The sequence below is a fragment of the Zonotrichia leucophrys genome, chromosome 14 (genome assembly GCF_028769735.1).
Source record: "Zonotrichia leucophrys gambelii isolate GWCS_2022_RI chromosome 14, RI_Zleu_2.0, whole genome shotgun sequence".
In the NCBI taxonomy this organism is placed as follows: Eukaryota; Metazoa; Chordata; class Aves; order Passeriformes; family Passerellidae; genus Zonotrichia; species Zonotrichia leucophrys.
The window spans coordinates 15,493,958-15,513,861 of NC_088184.1; the positions used below are offsets into that span (position 1 = coordinate 15,493,958).

A 19,904-nucleotide genomic window follows, 5' to 3' on the forward strand; every position below is an offset into this window, starting at 1 on the left:
CCGGCGCCCGGTGTCCCCCCCGTCCTCCCGCGAGTCGCCGCCGATGGCTCCTGGCGCGCCGCGCTCTCATTGGCCGCCCGGCCCGAGGGCCCGCCCCCCGCGCCCTGCTATTGGCCAGGGCGCCCCGGCGCTCGTTCGGTAACGCGTTAGGCAACTCCGCGGTAACTCCTCGGGAACTGCCTGGGCTCCGCTCCGCCGGGGCTCGGGGCCCGGCGGTCACCGGGAGCAGCGGAGGGACCGTGCTCCGACACCGCCCGCCGGCACCCGGAACCTCCGCGCGGCGGGCGCGTTCCCCGCCGAGCCCCGTCCCGTTGTTATGACGACACGGCCGTAAAGCCGCCATCTTGCGGCGCGTTGCGACACGGGGGCCGCGATGGCAACGGGCGCGGGGCCGGCGGCGCTTACGGCAGAAGCGGCCGGGCCGGGCCGGGGCGCGGCCGCCGCGGGCTCCGGGCCCCCCGCGCCCCCCGCCGCCCTCATCGGCCTCCAGCCGCCCTTCGGCGAGCAAGGTACCGCCCTCACGGCGCCCCGGCCGGCGCTGCCAGGCCCGGGGGCGGCGCGGCCCGCTGGGTGAGGGGGCCGGCCCGGTGCCGCCATCGGGGCGGGAGGCGGATGGGTCTCGGTGTGCCTCGGCCGGGATCGCCCCGCTCCCCTCCCGCATCCCCCGGGCGGAGCGGCGGGGCCGGGTGTATCCCTGTGCCGGGAGGGGCTGGGGAGCTGCTGGGACGGGATCCCGGGGCAGGGAGCGGGGATGCACCGAGCGCCCGGTGCCTCGGGCCTGTCCCGAGTCCCGTGTCCCGCCCCGCTGACGGCGCTTTCCCCGCAGACGAGGATGACGTGCACAAGTGCGGGCGCTGCCAGTCGGAGTTCAGCTCCCTGCAGGAGTTCGTGCAGCACAAGCTGCAGAAGGGCTGCCAGCGCCCTCCCGACCCGCTCGCCGGGCTCCTCGGCCACGAAGGACAAAAGGTGACCGCGGCCTCTCCCAGCCGGGGCTGGAAATGATTGGGATGCTACGGTCTGCTGGGTTGGAGGGGAGGGAGCAGCGTGCTCAGGCAAGCAGGACCCGCCTGCTGAAAGGTGCTCTGTGCCAGCAGGTGGTTCCTGCTGTCGAGGAGTCCATCACTGTTGCTCACATTGTTGTTGAAGCATCTTCCATAGCAGAGGAGATCAGCGACGCCTCGGCCATCGTAGGTGAGCTCTGGGGTGCCTTGGTGTGCCCGGGGGGGGTCTGGTAGCTGTTCCCTCATCTGTGACCTCTTCTGATGGCTTTGGGTTGTGGTTGGGTGGGCGACACCTCTGTGGCACTGGGATTTGGGGCTGTTCCTGCAGAGCTCTGGGGGGCAGCCCTGGGCCAGCTCTGCAATCCTCCCCCATCAGGGCCATGGAATAGTCATGGGATGGGCTGGGTTGGGTGGGACCTTAAAGCCCACCCAGTGCCACCCCTGCCATGGCAGGGACACCTTCTACCATCCCAGGGTGCTCCCAGCCCTGTCCAGCCTGGCCTTGGGCATTGCCAGGGATCCAGGGGCAGCCACAGCTGCTCTGGGCACCTGTGCCAGGGCTGCCCACCCTCACAGGGAACAATTCCTTGCCAATATCTATTCTAAACCTACCCTCCTTCAGCCTAATTAATACAACTAATTAATACAAATTAGATGTTAACCTCTGTTTTAGAAGTGCCCATTTTATGCTGCCATAATGAGAAGGTTGCAAAGACTCAAGTGGCAGGTTTAAAATATCTTTTCTCCTTCTTCCTGCATGGCATGCTGAGACAGTAGATGATGGTTTGTTGTCCTGTAAAGAAGCCAACTGTGTCCCCACCTTTTCCCAGGCAGTGGGCACATCAAAGAGGTCATTGTAGCAGGAGACCATGTGTTTGAGAACCCGAATGGCCACGTGGATGGGGAGGTCAGTGAGGAGCAGGACGTTTCCAGCGAGCTGACCAAGGTCAAGCTGCAGGTGAACAAGGAGGGGCGATATGTGTGTGAGCTGTGCCAGAAGACATTTAAAACTGTGAGTATCCCCTCTGCTGTTGTGGGCTAGGGAGCCTTTTAGGCTGGCTGTGAACCTTATAAGAGCTCCCAAGACTCAGTAGCAGCGTGCTTTACTGCCTGCCACACTTCCCAGAGGGAAGTTCTGCCTTCACAAGGAGCCTTGTTGTTCTTTACAGCTAAAATGTAAAGTCTTTAAACGATTTGGAAATTCTTTCCCTAGGCCAGCATCCTCAAAGCTCACATGATCACCCACAGCAGCAAGAAGGACTATGAGTGTAAACTCTGTGGGACTTCCTTTAGGACAAAGGGGTCTCTGATCCGACACCATCGGCGGCACACGGGTAAGGGTCCTCCCAAATAAGAGCTCCTTGTCACTGGAGCTGTCTGTGGCTATCCTTTTGCCTTCCAGTGGAATTCCTTGCTGCCTCCCATGTTTTGCTGAGACCATTGAGCTCCCCAGCATTTGGGGTGCTGGGAGGCAGTGGAAGGTTCTGGGGTAGGCACAGTTGTGTGCTGTAGAAAGGTGAACATGTTCTTCAGCCTGTCACACAGAGCTGATCCACACAATGCTGGCTTTAACATGGTTGTTTTGATTCTTGTCATTTCCAGATGAAAGACCTTACAAATGCAAGAAATGTGGGAAAAGCTTCCGGGAATCGGGAGCTTTGACTCGGCACCTTAAATCTCTGACACCTTGCACTGAAAAAATCCGCTTCAACATGACCAAAGAAATAGTTGTCAACAAAGATGATCTGCCACCAGGTCAGTGGTGCTGCCAGGACCTGCCTCCTGTCTGATAAAGCCAAACCCTCCCAGCACTTGGAATAGAAATTCCTTCTGGCACAGGTGCCCAGAGCAGCTGTGGCTGCCCCTGGATCCCTGGCAGTGTCCAAGGCCAGGTTGGACAGGGCTTGGAGCAGCCTGAGATGGTGGAAAGTGTCCCTGCCCATAGCAGGGGGTGGAACTGGATGACCTGCAAGATCCCTTCCAACCCAAACCATTCCATGATAAGAAATAATCCCATGGTTTTGAATTTATATTTTTTATACCAGAAAAAAGTAATTTATAGAGCAAAGTTACTACCTCAAAGCCAGGTGTGAACTCAAGAATGTTTGAGAATCTGGTGCAAAGGTGGTGTTAACAGGCACCTTGTGCTCTAAGGCAGATTTTTAGGGCACAGGGAGTTGCTGAGGGGTGCATTTCCCCACCCCTTCATTTCTTGCAGGTTCATTTCTTGCAGGACCCTGCAGCTCCACCACAGACACAGTGTCCTCCATAGCGAGCGAATCCATCGAGGCCTCCCCTGTCATCCACTTCGTGACAGATGCAAAAGGCAACGTGCTCCATGAGGTCCATGTGCAGATGCAGGGACTGCCCGTGGTGGATGCAAAGCCCCTGGAGGCAGATGTGAGTGTTGTTTGATTCAAACACCCTCCGTGTGTTTTACACAAAGAATGTTTCACCTCAGAGCAGAGGTGTCTGGGGTACTGGCAGTAAATCTGAGTGTGGATTGAAGGGCTTCCTTTGGTTGGTGTCCTTCTGGGCTTGTCATCCTTTGGGTTGTCAGAGTACAGATCCACCTCATCCTCCTCCTCAGCCCAAGGTATTCCCTGGTTGAGCTTTCAGCCCCATAGCTCTGGACACTCAGCAGAGTGGCACTGCAGCAGTGTTGCTGTAGGACACTGTGGGTTTGCTGTGCCCAACTTCTCTTTGTTCCTGCAGCAGCTGCATCCCAAGGAGCTGCCCTGCGAGGGGGAAGTGAACAGTGAGAACCTGCTGAGGCAGGCCATGAGGAATTCGGGGATTGTCATCGAGAGAGTGGCTCTGGAGGAGGTGCAGAAGCCGGATGTACCTGTGGCAGCTGCTCCAGAAGGGCTGGAGAACAAAGGGATGGAAGTAGAAGAGCAGCCGTGTGTGGAGCAGTGTGTTAAACTGGAAGGAGCAGAGTCTGTATGTTTGTATTCCATCAGCACATTAATTTTTTAACTTTCCTTGTCTGTATTTGGTTGTGGGCAGCTGTTGTCCTCATGTTGTCCTCGTGTGTGTCTGCCTGTGCCTGTGGCTTTGTGTCAGGTTTTAGAGTTACATTGTGCAGGTGTGATTTAAGGGAAATGTTCCTTCACACATGTGCTGTCTCTTTCACAACAGAGATCTCTTTCCTGTCCAAGCTGGACTGTTTAATTGGGAATTTGGGTAGCAGTCCTAACTGGACACACCAGTACAAAAATAGAAAAGCAGTTTTCCCATTTTCTCTCCAGCAGACACCTGCAGAAGGAACCAACGGGTACAAATGTTACGTTTGCTCTCACTGTAATGAAGCCTTCAATGAAGTTGCTGCCCTGGAAGCTCACAGCAAGAGTCACACAGGTAAAGGGCTGCTGAGGCTGCTGTGTGACACAAGCTCAGTGACCTCAGCTGGGTACAGCTCCTCTGATGAGGAGAGACTGCAGGAGCTGGGCCTGGTCAGTCTGGAGAAGGGAAGGCTGAGAGGGGATCCCATCAATGCTTCCAAATCCCTCCCAGGGGTGTCAGAGGATGGTGCCAGACTCTGTTCAGGGACAGCACAAGGAGCAGTGCCCAGAAATTAAAACACAACAAAATCCATGTTAACATGAGGAAGAACCTCCTTGCAATGAGGGTGGCGGAGCTGTGGACACGTTCCTGTGTCACCTGCTGCAGGTGACCCTGCCTGGCCAGGGGGCTGCACTGGATGATCACCAGAGGTCCCTTCCCACCCCAGCTATTTTGGGGTTCTGTGAAAGCCCACACATTTGGTGACAATACAATTCCTCCCCTTCTCCAGGTCGCTTCTGTGACAATTCAGTTACACCCGTACCACATCCTTGTGCTGCAGGATACCCTGATCAACCACACCTTTTTCTCTGTGTCCCTCTAGAGTACAAACCTTTCAAGTGCGAGGAGTGTGGCAAGGAGTTCACCAAGGGCTACCTGCTGAAGAAGCACCAGGAGGTGCACGTGAATGAGCGGCGTTTCCGCTGCGGGGAGTGTGGCAAGCTCTACAAAACCATCGCCCACGTCAAGGGGCACCGGCGCGTGCACTCGGACGAGCGGCCCTACGCCTGCCCCAAGTGCGGCAAGCGCTACAAGACAAAGGTGGGGCCCCATCACCAACCCCTCACTGCCTCCCAGAGCCAGGCTGTGCCACAGGGCTTTGCTCCTCAAAGAGCTCATCTGTCTCTTATAGCTCAGAGAAGCTGGGGCTGCTCTATCCCTGCAAGTGTCCCAAGGCCAGGTTGGACAGGGCTTGGAGCAACCTGGGATAGTGGAAGGTGTCCCTGCTATGGCAGGGGGTGGAACAAGATGTTCCTTAAGGTTCTTTCTAACCTAAACCATTCAGTGATTCTGTGAGCTGAAACTCCAGAAAGACGTTTTGGTTTAGTGGGCAAAAGAACAGTCTTTGTAAAACCATCACATCTCTGAAGAAACTGTTCCTTTCTGTGTGGAACAAATATGTAATAAGTGTCCCAGTTCTGGCCAGGATGAGGTCAATTTTTGCAGTAGCCAGGAGGGTGCATGTCTAGAACATCCTGGTATGAGTGTAAGGGGTTCCTTCTCTCTGTTATCAGGGCAGGTGAGTTGCTCACCTCTTTCTCACACTCTCTGTCACCAGTAGTGGTCTTTTATCTTATTTCTGTTTCTGTAAATTGTCCTTATCTCAGTCCATGATCTTCACCTTTTGTGCCTCCAATTCTCTCCAGCCCACTGTGAGGGGAGGGGGAGAGGGAGAGGGGAACAAGTGAGTGCCTCTTGGTTTGGAGAGTCATGGTGTGAGCACTGGCTTGGGAAGTTCCATTCCTAAACCACCACCCAAGAAAATCATCCTATAAAAGACATTGAGTTCCACCCTGGGAGCAAAGCCCCACATCTGTGAGTTGGCCGTGTCCTTTCTGAGCGCTTGCCTTGCCTCCCTGTGCGTGCAGAACGCCCAGCAGGTGCATTTCCGTACCCACCTGGAGGACAAGCCCTACGTGTGCCAGTTCTGCAGCCGGGGGTTCCGGGAGAAGGGCTCCCTGGTGCGCCACATCCGCCACCACACCGGCGAGAAGCCCTTCAAGTGCTACAAGTGCGGCCGCGGCTTCGCCGAGCACGGCACCCTCAACAGGCACCTCAGAACCAAAGGTGAGCAGGGCACCCTCAACAGGCACCTCAGAACCAAAGGTGAGCAGGGCACCCTCAACAGGCACCTCAGAACCAAAGGTGAGCAGGGCACCCTCAACAGGCACCTCAGAACCAAAGGTGAGCAGGGCACCCTCAGCAGGCACCTCAGAACCAAAGGTGAGCAGGGCACCCTCAGCAGGCACCTCAGAACCAAAGGTGAGCAGGGCCCCTCAACAGGCACCTCAGAACCAAAGGTGAGCAGGGCACCCTCAGCAGGCACCTCAGAACCAAAGGTGAGCAGGGCACCCTCAACAGGCACCTCAGAACCACCAAAGGTGAGCAGGGCACCCTCAACAGGCACCTCAGAACCAAAGGTGAGCAGGGCACCCTCAACAGGCACCTCAGAACCAAAGGTGAGCAGGGCACCTCACAGCACCTCAGAACCAAGGTAGCAGGCACCTCAGCAGCACCTCAGAACCAAAGGTGAGCAGGGCACCCTTCAACAGGCACCTCAGAACCAAAGGTGAGCAGGGCACCCTCACAGGCACCTCAGAACCAAAGGTGAGCAGGCACCCTCAACAGGCACCTCAGAACCACCAAAGGTGAGCAGGGCACCCTCAGCAGGCACCTCAGAACCAAAGGTGAGCAGGGCACCCTCAGCAGGCACCTCAGAACCAGAGGTGAGCAGGGCTGGGCTGCCCTGGGCCTGAGCTGGGCAGGCTGGGAGTGGTGCTGAGGGTGCATCTCAGCCACTGACAGAACCAGAGCACACAGCCTTAAGCTGCACCAAGGGAAATACAGGTTGGATATCAGATTATTTTTACAGAAAGAAATGGAATGGCCTGCCTGGGAGGTGGTGGAGTTACCATCCCTGGATCTGTTTAAAACAAGCCTGGATGTGGCATGCAGTGCCATGGTTTAGTTGAGGTATAGGGCATGGGTTGGACTCTATGATCTTTAAGGTTTCTTCCAACCTGGTCATTCTGTGGATTTAATGACTCACATGGAAGTGGGCATGTTCTGGGAAGGAAATGTCTGGGTAAAGTTCTCAGCAATAATCTGGTTTGGTGGGATTAGTTGCACTGGGCTTGCTGCTCCTAAGCAGGGATTTCCAGACTTCTTCAGGTAGTGCTGACGGTGTTATTCCAAAGGAATAATACAAGTTTACTGGAGGAAAAAATTGACTTTTGTAGGAGCTACTGAGATGTATCAGCAGAAAAGATCAATGATTTAAAATATACCCAAATTCTTCCTGTATGTTCTTCACACATGGCTTGGGTACCCTGAGTGGTTTTACCACCTGAATTTACCCATGTTTGGAATTGCACTGGAGAGCTGCTCTGCTCCTGGTGTCACAGGGACTCTCCTGGGCTGTTCCTTGGCCTGTCCTGGTGGGCCAAGAGCCCCTCAGGTGCCACTGGTCACTCGTCCATGACATCCCCTTGCTGGTGCTGCACAGCACCTTCCAGCTGCTACTGGAGATGGACACAAACAATGATGTTTTTCTGGAATTCCCTGCAGGTGGCTGCCTCCTTGCTATGAAGGAGGTGGAAGAAGTGATGGTGTCAGAGGAGAGCCAGTCTGCTGACAACCTGGCAGCCACGGTCCTTTCGGAGGATCCACACACGGTTCTGGTGGAGTTCTCCTCAGTGGTGGCAGACACCCAGGAGTACATCATCGAGGTGAGAAGGGGCAGCCAGCCTGCTCACTGGGAACTGAGCACAGGCTTTGGTCAGGGAAAACCCTGCACTTGTTCACGTTCCTGCTCCAGGCTTTTGGGAGAAGGTAAAACAGGCCCTGCCCTGCCTGCACAGCCCCAGGACCAGTGCGATCAGCCTTGTTAGGAGGGAAAGCACTTGGAGCTTCCCCACCCTCCCAAAGTGCTGTGTGTGCCGGGAGGCTGAGCCTCAGAACTTCTGACCACGCCAGATTTTAGGTCCTCACAAGCTTGCTTCAGCTTTCCCTCCTGTTTTCTCCCATTTCTATCTACCTTGCTTTGTCCCAGATAATCTGTGTTGTTTCTAACAGAGGCTGCCAAAAGCAATGAATTCTGCATTTCACGTTCTCCCCTCTGTCACACAGAGCCAGCTCTCATCCCAGCAGGGTCACACAGCTCAGTTATTGAGTGCTGCCGTAGTTCTTCTCCAGTAGGAGAAAAATCTGCTGTGTGGCCAAATCCTGCTGAGGGAGGACTTTCTCTTTCAGTTATTTGTGAACATTGTGCATTCATTTTAAGTAGTTCCTGATAATGGGATTGGGAGGGAACGTCAAGGAGTTGTCTTTGGAGCAGCTACTGCATGTGAGGGGAACACAAAGGCTTGTGTAAAATATCTTAGTGAATTATATCTTGGTGATAAAATTCTTTTTATAAGAACCTAAAAAGAGAATAATCTTATTTTGTCTTCCAGACTTCTACCGAAGACATGGAGACCAGTGAAGCTACTGAAATAATAGAGGGAACAAGACATGAGGTAAGGCAGTCAGTCCTTGGGTGGCACATTGCAGAGTCTGTGCTGGGGTGCACAGCTGGAGCAGAGCTGTCCTGTCACTGCCCCAGGGGTGACACGAGCAGTGATAACTGCCCTTAACTGTGTCACTAAATGCAGCCCCTGTCCCTGGCAGGTGGACAGCCACATCATGAAGGTGGTGCAGCAGATCGTGAACCAGGCCAACTCGGGCCACCAGATCATCGTGCAGAACGTGACGGTGGCCGAGGGCGGCGCGGGCGCCGACGCCGCCGACACCATCACCATCGCCACCCCCGAGAGCCTCACGGAGCAGGTGGCCATGACCCTGGCCTCGGCCATCGGCGACGGCGCCGTGCTGGCCACCGACGGCGGCCTGGCCGCGCAGGAGGCCACCGTCACCATGGTGGCGTCCGAGGACATCGAGATCATGGAGCACGCCGGCGAGTTCGTCATCGCCTCGCAGGAGGGAGACGTGGAGGTGCAGACTGTGATCGTGTGAGGGGTGGGAGTGCTCGCCTGGGCCCTGGGGCTGCTCACGGAGCCAGGGGGACGCTCATGGGAGAGGGCAGGCCCCCAGACAGGTCTGAAACGGGATAGTGCAGGTCTGAAACGGGATAGGCCTGAAACGGGATAGGCCAGGTCTAAAACGGGATAGTGCAGGTCTAAAACGGGATAGGACAGGGCAGGTCCGAGGTGTTCTCAGTCTTAAACCAATTCCAGGAGTTAAACCCTTGGCCTGGTCACGCTGAGGAGACTGACAGGTCACAAGTGGCACTCAGTATTCTGTACAGCAGCCTCGAATGAAGGAAGATCCTTTGGGAATCAGCCCACTCTGCCCACCATTGGGACGGCAGTGGTCTGGCTTTTAAAAGGATTCAGAAAGTGTAGCAAGTATGTGGGGTCTCACAAGGGATTATTTCAATATATGCATTTAAAACAAATTGAGAAAACCAAACCTAAGGAGTTGTGGTGTGTGTTGAGCACCACTGAAACACTCTCATGCCTTTAACCTCACTCCTTCAGGCCTCCCAAGGCACGGTACTGCAGTATTTCTCTTTTCTTTGGTATCCTGGACAAGTAGCCTTATGTACTGGTCTGTGAATGCATCATTGTACCCTGCAATGCCAGCCAGGCTGCTCTGAGAGCCAGCCTGGGGGCTGGAAAGCCATATTGTATAGGAATTTGGTTTTTTTTAAACCATATTTGGATTTTTTGCATATTGTACATATTTGGCATGTAAATAAATACATTTTTAAAAATAAAGTTATTTAAAGTTCTTACTACATTTTTTTTCAATTTCTCTTCTATTATCTAGAAGGAGGGGTGAACAGGGACACTTTAATTTCCTTCCTGAAGCTGATGCTCCAAAGCTGCAGCAGGACATGGTTTCTGCAGGTAAGATCCTGCCAGAAATCATTCTTTCAGCTAAACACACACAACCTATTGTAGTCATTGTTAACAGTCATGACTTAATTGTTTCCCAAAGAAAGATACAAAAATATGCTGCTTCCTCAAAATTCACAGGAGCTCCGTGTTAGCCCTTCTCAGAGAGAAAAATTCACATTAGGAAGATGAACCAAATCCTTATTCAGGGGCCAGGCCTGAGCTGGCCCTGAGTCTCACTGAGGGAGGGAGCTCCAGTGAGGCACCAATATGTGAATTCTGCAGTAATCTTGTTCCAATTCAGTTCCAAATCTGCAGTTCCACAATCCTGTTCCACAATCTGCCTGGGGCAGCCAAGTCTTAAAAAGCATTTAAAAATGCCCAGAGAAACAAGGATATCTTCATGTTTTCTTCTTCCTTTCCACCGTGGTGGGAGGGTTAAAGATTTCCTTTAAGTTCCTCCAGATCCCTTTGGAATAGATGTTTCTGTAGACGAGGGGTCTGTCATGAGGCTGTGAGGGGACAGGGGGGGAGCCCCCAAATCTTCGGGATTTGCACCATTCGTTGGTGGTCTGGTTGGTGAGGGCCAAATACAGACTGAAGCAGCAATATCCCCCCAGCACCAGGGTGAGCAGGATGACAAAGCCCAGCATGAAGACAATCCTGGGGAAAGTCAAGAAAAGGTGCTGCAGAGAAAGAGAAAAGTAAATTAAAAAGGTGGAACTGTATCTGCATTCTGGGGAGTGTCCTGCTTTAACACCTCCACACAGGTACCTCAGGGACTCTCAGCTGTTTCCTAAGCCTGACTACATCAGCTAGTCACTGGGATGGGAAATCTTTCTCTGTGAACCAGACATGAACTGAGTGACAGATCCCAGAGAAAGGAACCTGTGGGATGGGAAGTGCTGTGAGAAAAACCCCCCATTTCTAAAGGATTCAGCAGTGGCAGCTTTCTAAATCTAGTTATATGTATAAAACAGCTGCAGTCTGCCCCAACACCCTGCAGTCTGCCCCAACACCCTGCAGCCTGCCCAAAACCCTGCAGTCTGCCCCAACACCCTGCAGTCTTCCCAACACCCTGCAGTCTGCCCCAAAACCCTGCAGTCTGTCCCCAACCCTGCAGTCTGCCCCAACACCCTGCAGCCTGTCCCAAAACCCTGCAGCCTGTCCCAAAACCTTGCAGCCTGTCCCAAAACCTTGCAGTCTGTCCCAAAACCCTGCAGTCTGTCCCAAACCCTGCAGTCTGTCCCAACACCCTGCAGTCTGCCCCAAACCCTGCAGTCTGCCCCAACACCCTGCAGTCTGTCCCAAAACCCTGCAGTCTGCCCCAAAACCCTGCAGTCTGCCCCAAAACTCTGCAGTCTGCCCCAACACCCTGCAGTCTGCCCCAACACCCTGCAGTCTGCCCCAAAACCCTGCAGTCTGTCCCAACACCCTGCAGTCTTCCCAAAACCCTGCAGTCTGTCCCAAAACCCTGCAGTCTGTCCCAAAACCCTGCAGCCTGTCCCAACACCCTGCAGTCTGTCCCCAAACACTGCAGTCTGCCCCAACACCCTACAGCCTGTCCCAAAACCCTGCAGCTCTCCCAACACCCTACAGTCTGCCCAACACCCTACAGTCTGCCCAACACCCTACAGTCTGTCCCAACACCTTGCAGTCTGCCCCAAAACCCTACAGCCTGTCCCCAAACCTGCAGTTTGTCCCAACACCTTGCAGTCTGTCCCAAAACCCTGCAGCCTGTCCCCAACCCTGCAGCCTGTCCCAAAACCTGCAGTCTGCCCCAAAACCCTGCAGCCTGTCCCAACACCCTACAGCCTGCCCCAACACCCTGCAGTCTTCCCAAAACCCTGCAGTCTTCCCAAAACCCTACAGCCTGCCCCAACACCCTGCAGTCTGTCCCAACACCCTGCAGTCTGCCCCAACACCCTGCAGTCTGCCCCAACACCCTGCAGTCTGTCCCAAAACCCTGCAGCCTGTCCCCAACCCTGCAGCCTGTCCCCAAACCTGCAGCGTGCCCCCAACCCTGCAGTCTGTCCCCGTGCCAGGGGGAACAGGACGCGGTTCCTGACAGCAGAGAGAGCCAGAACGTTGCACAGCACTGACCTGGATGAGGAGGGGGATGCCCACGGGCTGCTCCTGGCCCTGGGCATCCAGGTAGGTGCCGTGCAGGGCGTTGGAGAGCAGCAGCACGTGCGCGAGCAGGGCGGCAGTGACAGCGGCCACGGCGGCCGCGGTGGCCGTCAGGGACAGCAGGTAGAGCAGGAAGAGCCCCGCGTTGGCGGCCCCGATGCAGTTGTTCACCCACACGCAGTGGTGGTCAAAGCGGTGCACGCACGTCCTGCACACGCCTGCAGGAGGCAGGGGCAAAGCGAGAGCCTTGGGGTCAGAGCCCAGGAACTCAGAGCTCTGAGTGCCCTGGAGGGCTCCAGCCCCTGCCCGGGGGGCTCAGACACCCTCCAGACCCCTGTGCTTTGATTTTGACCCATGGGGAATTGCTCAGTTCTATCCCCTGCTTAACCACCTTTATATGAAATTACAAGTTACCACCTTTATATGAAGAATTACAAGTCAAGAAAGTTTAAGTAGAAATAATAGTTAGTGTGTCACAGGGTGAAAAAGAGATTTTTGAGTTTTTAGAATGGGGGCTAGGGGTGCCAAGATGGAGGAATTTGGGCGTGCCCTGTCCTTTTTCCTTCTCCTTCCTAGCCTCCATATTCTGGGGGGTGCTGGCACTTTTGGATTGGTTTGAGGAAAAAGCTCACTGTCTAACATAGCTGATAGGTATTGGGAAGTTATGGTAAATAATGTACACATAGTTTTTAGTATAAAATTTGACACCAGTGTGCCTCAACCCAACCTGCCAGACAGACCTCAGCAGGCCAGGGAAAGAATGTTATAGATAAGAAATAATAAACCACCTTGAGAAGGAGAACAGAGGAATCCTGACTCCTTCTTCGACTGCCAGGCTGGAGAAAGAGGCTTGTACATATCTCAGAGTCACTGTGACCAGCAGAGATTCTGAGATCTTGGCTCTTCATTTTTAAGTAAGCAGTTGGATCTTTAGGTGTTTTTTAAGCTGGAAATATGTGGGAGTTGCTGTCAGGGTTTAGCTGGCAGCTTTTGAAGCAAATAAATTCAATTGTGGATCCTAAGCAAAACAACATATTCCATTTCCTCTTTTATTCAGCAAGACTGCAGCTCCAAGGCTTTGGTTTTTCTGACAGTACTGCCTGGCAAAGCACCTGAAAGGCAGAGATTGGGGCTCCCACCTTTATTTTAGATGATAAAAAGAGGTGGTGGAGTTCCCATCCCAGGCAGGGTTCCAGTCAGGCTGGCAGGGCTTGGAGCACCCTGGGCTATTGGAAGGTGTGGAGGGTGACACGAGATGGGCTTTAAAGATCCCTCCAGCCCAAACCAGTACAGGGTTCTGTGACTGTGAAACAGAAATTCCTGATCTGAGGTCCTGACAGGTGACAATTTCTGTCATCAGCTGTTCCTGGCCCTGAATTATCCCTCAGAATTGGTAATTTCTGTGAGAAGAAACAGCACCCAACCAGCTCCAGGGATGGGCAAACGCAGCTGTGACCTGGGACCCCAGGAACACAAAGCCAGCCCTGTGAGCCCTGAGCTGGTAACAGAACAGCTGTGGTGGGAGCTGCAGCTCCTGGGGCAGAATTCCTTTGGGAAGCCCTTACTGCCATGGTTATCAAGGAGTCTCAGATCCTTACTGCAGTGCTTGGACCTGGCTGGTTTCTCCAGGCTGCACGTGGGACACACGAGGCCTCTCTGGAACAACACCCCATCATAGGCATAGACCTTAGCCAGGGATGCAGCGTTGGATTTGGTCACTGTACCTGCCAAAGAGACAGGGAAAAGAACTAAACCATGGGATTTGCAGCAGGTTTTTGTGTTTTCAGGGAGCTGGGTGTGATCTCACCAGGGTTGGCCCGGGAGCAGAGCAGGAGGCAGCCCAGGTTGGCAGCCAGCAGCAGGTAGGGCAGCAGCAGCAGCAGCAGGTGGAACTGCAGCTCCCAGCAGTACACAAACACCTCCCAGGTGTACTCCCCAAACACTGCAGCCTGCAGGGCCACGTGCAGCACCACAAACAAACAGCTCCTGCCAGCAAAGGGGACAGTTCATACCCAGCATCCTGATTAACAGGTCAAGTACACCCAGAGGTGATCAAAGACTTCCCAAATGCAAGGAGACGCCTCTTTTAGGTTTTCAGGCCAGCTTGGATTGCATATTAATAGTGTTTTCTCCATCCACTGCCTTCTCCTTCTCTTCTTCCCACATATGCTCCTTTAAATATGTCAGCTCAATTCCCTGCTTTATTCACATGTACTTTGGATTTTTTCCCCTGTCAGTACAAAGTCCTATAATCACTTGCTGCTGACAAAATATGCCACAGCAATAGGCCACAAAACATTCTGCCAGAAGGCATTTGCTGCTCTGAAAGCAAAGAGAATAATCTTTAAAACTCTGCCATAATAGCTGGTAGGAAGCAAGGGTGGCAGGAGGTGGGCAGTGAGCACCAGTTCCAGGCTATGTGGAGATTCCCAGTGCCCCCAGCACCCTGGCAGTGCCACCTCTGTGTCTCAGGCTGTGTTAGAGCAGGGCAGCAGCAGAACAGGCACCAAGCCCCTGCAGCACTCCCAGCACAGCTGCAGCCCTGCGAGCTGCTGTCCCCAGAGAAAAGGTGTTTGAATCCTCCCTGAGGCACCCGAGTTGACAGACACACAGAATGCACCTGAGTCCAGCACGCTGCTCTGCAGCTTCCCCCCAGCCACCTGGCCAGCCAGCCTGCTGGGCTGCCACTAATGGGATTGGAGGCAGAGGATGGAGATGAGTCTGTCTGGCTCCATCTGCAGCTGCCACAGAGGCTGTGGTGATTCCTGTGGGATGCAGGATCCCACCAGTGCGACCAACATCTGCTCCTGAGCCACATTATCAACGTTTGTCAGTATGTTCCAACATTTCAGGGCTCCACCCTCCAAACAACGAGTGAGGAAGGCAGAGCCAGCAGCGTGGCAAACCTCAAAGGGAACCTGGAGTCCTGGCAGGCATCCCAAATGGAGACAGAACACCTAAGGATAATACTAGAGCTCTGATGGTGGCAGGAGATCCCAACAGTAGCCAGAAATAAGAGTGGAAAATAATTCCAAAGGCATGAAAGTGCAATACCTTGTGTGGAAGAGCCTGTGCAGTGCCCGCTGTGCCACCCTCTGCAGCTGGCTGGGGATCAGCAGTGACAGCACCTGAGGGAATGTAGGAAATGGCAGGGAATGTTACCTGGCCATCCCTGCTCTCTGGGGAGAGCTCAGATTGAAATCCGAGTCCCTCCTCCCTCAGCTCAGGACCTGCACAGCCCCAGCACTGGGGAGGAGGCTCCTTTTCAGGAGAATCAAAGGTGGGAGAAGACCACGAAGCTCAGCCATAACACAGAATCACAGAAGGCTGCACCAGCCCTTCAAGCTCCTCGAGTCCAACCTGTGCCCAATGCCCACCCTGTCCCAGCCCAGAGCTCTGGGTGCCACCCCCAGGTGTTCCTTGGACACCTCCAGGGATGGGGACCCCAAACCTCCCTGGGCACGTCCCATGCCTGAGCCCCCTCTCTATGAAGGAGGAAGAGAGGCAGGAATGCTGCTGGGGTTTTCCACAGGGGTTCCACACTCCCCCCAGGCCCAAACAAACATATCTGGGTTAATGTGTGAAAGTTCTAAGGAGCTTAGGCTGGGAGTGGGGAGGGGCTGGGTTAAGCAGGGGATAGAACTGAGCAATTCCCCAGCTACAATATGCTCCATCAGCCCATCTGACTGATCAGGGGGGGATCAGCAAAGGGATAAAGCTTGTGGCCTCCAGAAAAGAGAGGGGGAAAAAAAGAGCCAGCCAGATCCCCAAAAATGCAGTTTGTGCAGCTCCATGGCTCTGTGTCTAATTGTCCTTTCAAGCACAACTGAAGGAAGAGCTTTCCTTCTCATGGAGTGAGTCCCACAGGCAGGGCTGTGCCTGAGGAATTGCCTGCTCTGAGATGAGATCTCTACAGCAGGAATTGCCTGCTCTGACAGATCTCTATAGCAGGAATTGCCTGCTCTGAGATGAGATGTCTATAGCAAGAATTGCCTGCTCTGAGCTGACAGATCTCTGTATGAGGAATTGTCTGCTCTGACAGATCCCTACAGCAGGAATTGCCTGCTCTGACAGATCTCTGTAGCAGGAATTGCCTGCTCTGACAGATCTCTATAGCAAGAATTGCCTGCTCTGAGCTGACAGATCTCTGTATCAGGAATTGCCTCCTCTGACAGATCTCTGTAGCAGGAACTGCCTGCTCTGAGCTGAGATCTCTATAGCAGGAATTGCCTGCTCTGACAGATCTCTGTAGCAGGAATTGCCTGCTCTGAGCTGAGATCTCTATAGCAGGAATTGCCTGCTCTGACAGATCTCTATAGCAAGAATTGCCTGCTCTGAGCTGACAGATCTCTGTATGAGGAATTGTCTGCTCTGACAGATCCCTACAGCAGGAATTGTCTGCTCTGACAGATCTCTACAGCAGGAATTGCCTGCTCTGAGTTGACAGATCCCTACAGCAGGAATTGCCTGCTCTGAGCTGAGATCTCTATAGCAGGAATTGCCTGCTCTGAGCTGACAGATCCCTACAGCAGGAATTACCTCCTCTGACAGATCTCTGTAGCAGGAATTGCCTGCTCTGAGCTGACAGATCCCTACAGCAGAATTACCTCCTCTGACAGATCTCTGTATGAGGAATTGTCTGCTCTGACAGATCCCTACAGCAGGAATTGCCTCCTCTGACAGATCTCTGTAGCAGGAATTGCCTGCTCTGAGCTGACAGATCCCTACAGCAGGAATTGCCTGCTCTGACAGATCTCTGTAGCAGGAATTGCCTGCTCTGAGCTGACAGATCTCTATAGCAGGAATTGCCTGCTCTGACAGATCTCTATAGCAGGAATTGCCTGCTCTGAGATGAGATGTCTATAGCAAGAATTGCCTGCTCTGAGCTGACAGATCCCTATAGCAGGAATTGCCTGCTCTGAGCTGACAGACCCCTACAGCAGGAATTGCCTGCTCTGAGATGAGATCTCTACAGCAGGAATTGCCTGCTCTGACAGATCTCTGTAGCAGGAATTGCCTGCTCTGAGCTGACAGATCTCTGTAGCAGGAACTGCCTGCTCTGAGCTGACACATCTCTATAGCAACACAGCAATTAGAGAGGCTGCGCCTATTTCGAGCTGACACAGAGGGAAAATATGCAGTGAGAGCTTCTTGCCTCAGATGTGAAAGACCAGGAGGCAAAAAGCATATGTGGAGCTGAGAAGATGCTAAATATTTTGGTGTGAACTGGTGCGTCTCAGCTCGGCGGCTCGAGGGATGAGTGTTTGCAAAAAGAAGATTTTTTTTTCCAAGTGTGCTGTAAGAGGAAACACAATCCAGCAGAAAAGAGCCTGCAGGAAACCTCAGCACTCTGCAGCCCAATGCCAAGTGCCCTCAGCTGCTCCTCCAGGCCCTTCACTACCCCCTGTCCATTTTCTGGATGCTCTCTAAGATCTTCAGACCCTTCTGATACTCTGGGGTTTGCATTGCTCCTTATCTTAAAATCATTTCTCTTCTATTGTGACCTTACATTTAACATTGCCTGTATTCATATCCCAGGTAAAATATTGATTACATTCATATGTATTTATTTCCCAGGCACAAGTATTGATTGGATTCCCCCAGACAGTGCCTTCATACCACAGCAGTAATTTAATTGCTGCTGTTTAAACACTTCATAGCAGCAGCTATTAAGATATGGGGGGAAAAAATCAATTTCTCTGCACAGTGTGTCTATAAACCAAAAGGAAGTATAATGCCAGTAATAAAAAAAAAGTCTGTCTGAACTCCTGTGAACAGCATTAAACATAATTTTCAATTTAAGTGATAATTTTCTCATCCTTTACCTTCCAGAAATATTACAGCATTATTTTTTCCTTTTCATTCAGACACAGCCCAACAAACAGAAAAATGAACTGGTGCTTTCCCAATTCCTCGTTTTTACAATAAAATGCCAATTCTTAATCCTCTTTTAAAGCTCTTCATTCCTGCTTCTTTCTTACTGAACAAGAGCCTGCAGCATTAGTACACACATTAAAGAGCTTTCCCTCAAATATCTGCCACCACTTATAATTCTCTCCCTATTTTAATCCTCAAACCTCCCCCACCTTTCTCCTCTTGATGACAGCAGCAACACCACAAAACTGCAAATCCCTGGGGCCCGATTCTTATTTAATTTTTCTGAGATGCGTTGTGGTGTTAGTGAGGAAGGCACTTCAACCTCACCCCAGACAGGCACGGGCAGGGCTGGGAGACCCAAATGATTTTTACAACCTGCTTGGGCAGGATTGAACCATCTCAGAGAAGTGTATTTCTACTTCCTATCTCACTTCCTTGAGAGCGGGCATTAAAGCAGGATGAAATATATTATCACTCTGACCACACGCACTGGCTTTTGTTGGGATTTTTTTTGACAACAAATACAGCAGTTGCCCTAATTTTAGCACACAAAGCAGGGCAGATTGCCAGCAGGGCAGCTGCTGGTTCCCCTGGCAGCTCATTCCCTGCCTGGCAGCGCAGGGCTGTACCTGGCTGGCCCTGGTGACACTCCTGGTGAGGAAGCTCTCCTGCCTTCCCGAGCTCAGGCACAGCAGGGCAGCCACGGCCAGCACGGAGCACAGGTACAGCAGGAACAGCGTCAGGAAATCCATCCCGAGCCCTGCAAGGGAGAGGAGAGGCTGTTGGACCCCTGGGTGCCAATCCTGCAGCACAGCCTGGCATTCCCTGAGCCCAGGGATGGAGAGGAACCGTTGTTGGTCCCCTGGGTGCCAATCCTGCAGCAGGGTATGGCATTCCCTGAGCCCAGGAATGGAAAGGAACCGTTGTTGGTCCCCTGGGTGCCATCCTGCAGCAGGGTCTGGCACTCCCTCAGCCCAGGAATGGAAAGGAGCAGCTGTTGGTCCCCTGGGTGCCAATCCTGCAGCACAGCCTGGCATTCCCTGAGCCCAGGGATGGAGAGGAACCGTTGTTGGTCCCCTGGGTGCCAGTCCTGCAGCACAGCCTGGCACTCCCTGAGCCCTGGAAGGGAAAGGAGCAGCTGTTGGACCCCTGGGTGCCATCCTGCAGCACAGCCTGGCATTCCCTGAGCCCTGCAAGGGAAAGGAGCAGCTGTTGGTCCCCTGGGTGCCATCCTGCAGCAGGGTCTGGCACTCCCTGAGCCCTGGAAGGGAGAGGAGAGGCTGTTGGACCCCTGGGTGCCAGTCCTGCAGCACAGCCTGGCACTCCCTGAGCCCTGGAAGGGAAAGGAGCAGCTGTTGGACCCCTGGGTGCCAATCCTGCAGCAGGGTCTGGCATTCCCTGAGCCCAGGGATGGAGCAGCCCCTCCAGCAGCAGCCAGCACTGAGGGCAGAAACACAGAATCCTCAAATCCTTTAGGCTGGAAAAGCCTTCCCAGCCCATGGAGTCCCAGCTGTGCCCGATGCCCACCTTGTCCCCAGCCCAGAGCCCCGAGTGCCACCTCCAGGAAATCCTTGGGCACCTCCAGGGATGGGCACCCCAAACCTCCCTGGGCAGTTCCAATCCCTGAGCCCCCTTTCCACGGGGAAATTCTCCGAAATATCCACCGTGAGCCTCCCCAGCCCAGCCTGAGGCCGTTCCCTCTGCTCCTGTCCCTGTTCCCTGGAGCACAGCCCGACATCCCGCGGCTGTGCCCTGCTGGCAGGGAATTCCAGAGAGGGAAAAGATCCCTCCTTTGCTCCAGGTGAGCCCCTGCCCAGCTCCCTCAGGGGTTCCCCAGCCGCTCCCGGCCCCGTTCCCTTCCCTGGCGGTGCCGCAGCCCCGAGGTCACCGGGGCCGGCCCGGAGCAGCCGCGCCCGGCGGAAGCGGCGCCGCT

The 19,904-nt window shown here is 53.8% G+C and overlaps 2 protein-coding genes across 7 annotated transcripts; one reads left to right on the forward strand and one right to left on the reverse strand.

Annotated features, from left to right (window-relative positions):
• Positions 1-135: 135 nt before the first annotated feature.
• On the forward strand, positions 136-10,012 carry E4F1 (E4F transcription factor 1). 5 transcript variants are annotated; one of them, XM_064725669.1, is made up of 15 exons: positions 138-509; positions 827-966; positions 1,095-1,191; positions 1,832-2,013; positions 2,215-2,335; positions 2,604-2,756; positions 3,220-3,401; positions 3,717-3,944; positions 4,253-4,361; positions 4,891-5,108; positions 5,936-6,134; positions 7,635-7,795; positions 8,522-8,584; positions 8,736-9,059; positions 9,897-10,012. In XM_064725669.1, exons 1-15 carry the CDS (start codon positions 374-376, stop codon positions 9,906-9,908), a joined length of 2,325 nt encoding a protein of 774 aa, XP_064581739.1. In that variant the 5' UTR covers positions 138-373; the 3' UTR covers positions 9,909-10,012. The 5 variants fall into 5 exon arrangements, with proteins under 5 accessions (XP_064581738.1, XP_064581737.1, XP_064581739.1 ...); XM_064725668.1 differs by lacking the exon at positions 9,897-10,012 and having other exon boundaries at positions 136-509; positions 3,720-3,944; positions 4,256-4,361; positions 8,736-9,846; XM_064725667.1 differs by lacking the exon at positions 9,897-10,012 and having other exon boundaries at positions 137-509; positions 3,720-3,944; positions 8,736-9,846.
• Positions 9,900-19,901, reverse strand: ZDHHC4 (zinc finger DHHC-type palmitoyltransferase 4). 2 transcript variants are annotated; one of them, XM_064725671.1, is made up of 7 exons: positions 19,831-19,901; positions 18,601-18,729; positions 15,149-15,222; positions 13,902-14,080; positions 13,693-13,818; positions 12,068-12,312; positions 9,900-10,650 (listed from the first exon to the last, which is right to left on the reverse strand). In XM_064725671.1, exons 2-7 carry the CDS (start codon positions 18,721-18,723, stop codon positions 10,366-10,368), a joined length of 1,032 nt encoding a protein of 343 aa, XP_064581741.1. In that variant the 5' UTR covers positions 18,724-18,729; positions 19,831-19,901; the 3' UTR covers positions 9,900-10,365. The 2 variants fall into 2 exon arrangements, with proteins under 2 accessions (XP_064581741.1, XP_064581740.1); XM_064725670.1 differs by lacking the exon at positions 19,831-19,901 and having other exon boundaries at positions 18,601-19,812.
• Between the last annotated feature and the right edge of the window lie 3 nt (positions 19,902-19,904).

Bases quoted from the DNA above. Each gene is read 5' to 3' on its own strand.
- ZDHHC4 (XM_064725670.1), bottom strand. From the start codon at position 19,131: ATGGCACCCAGGGGTCCAACAGCTGCTCCTTTCCCTTCCAGGGCTCAG. The intron at 13,819-13,901 runs GTGAGATCACAC...TCTCTTTGGCAG, and splicing joins CTGCTCCCGGGCCAACCCTG to GTACAGTGACCAAATCCAAC. The intron at 10,651-12,067 runs GTCAGTGCTGTG...CTTTCTCTGCAG, and splicing joins GCATCCCCCTCCTCATCCAG to CACCTTTTCTTGACTTTCCC.
- E4F1 (XM_064725665.1), top strand. From the start codon at position 374: ATGGCAACGGGCGCGGGGCCGGCGGCGCTTACGGCAGAAGCGGCCGGG. The intron at 2,757-3,219 runs GTCAGTGGTGCT...CATTTCTTGCAG, and splicing joins CAAAGATGATCTGCCACCAG to GTTCATTTCTTGCAGGACCC. The intron at 8,585-8,735 runs GTAAGGCAGTCA...TGTCCCTGGCAG, and splicing joins TAGAGGGAACAAGACATGAG to GTGGACAGCCACATCATGAA.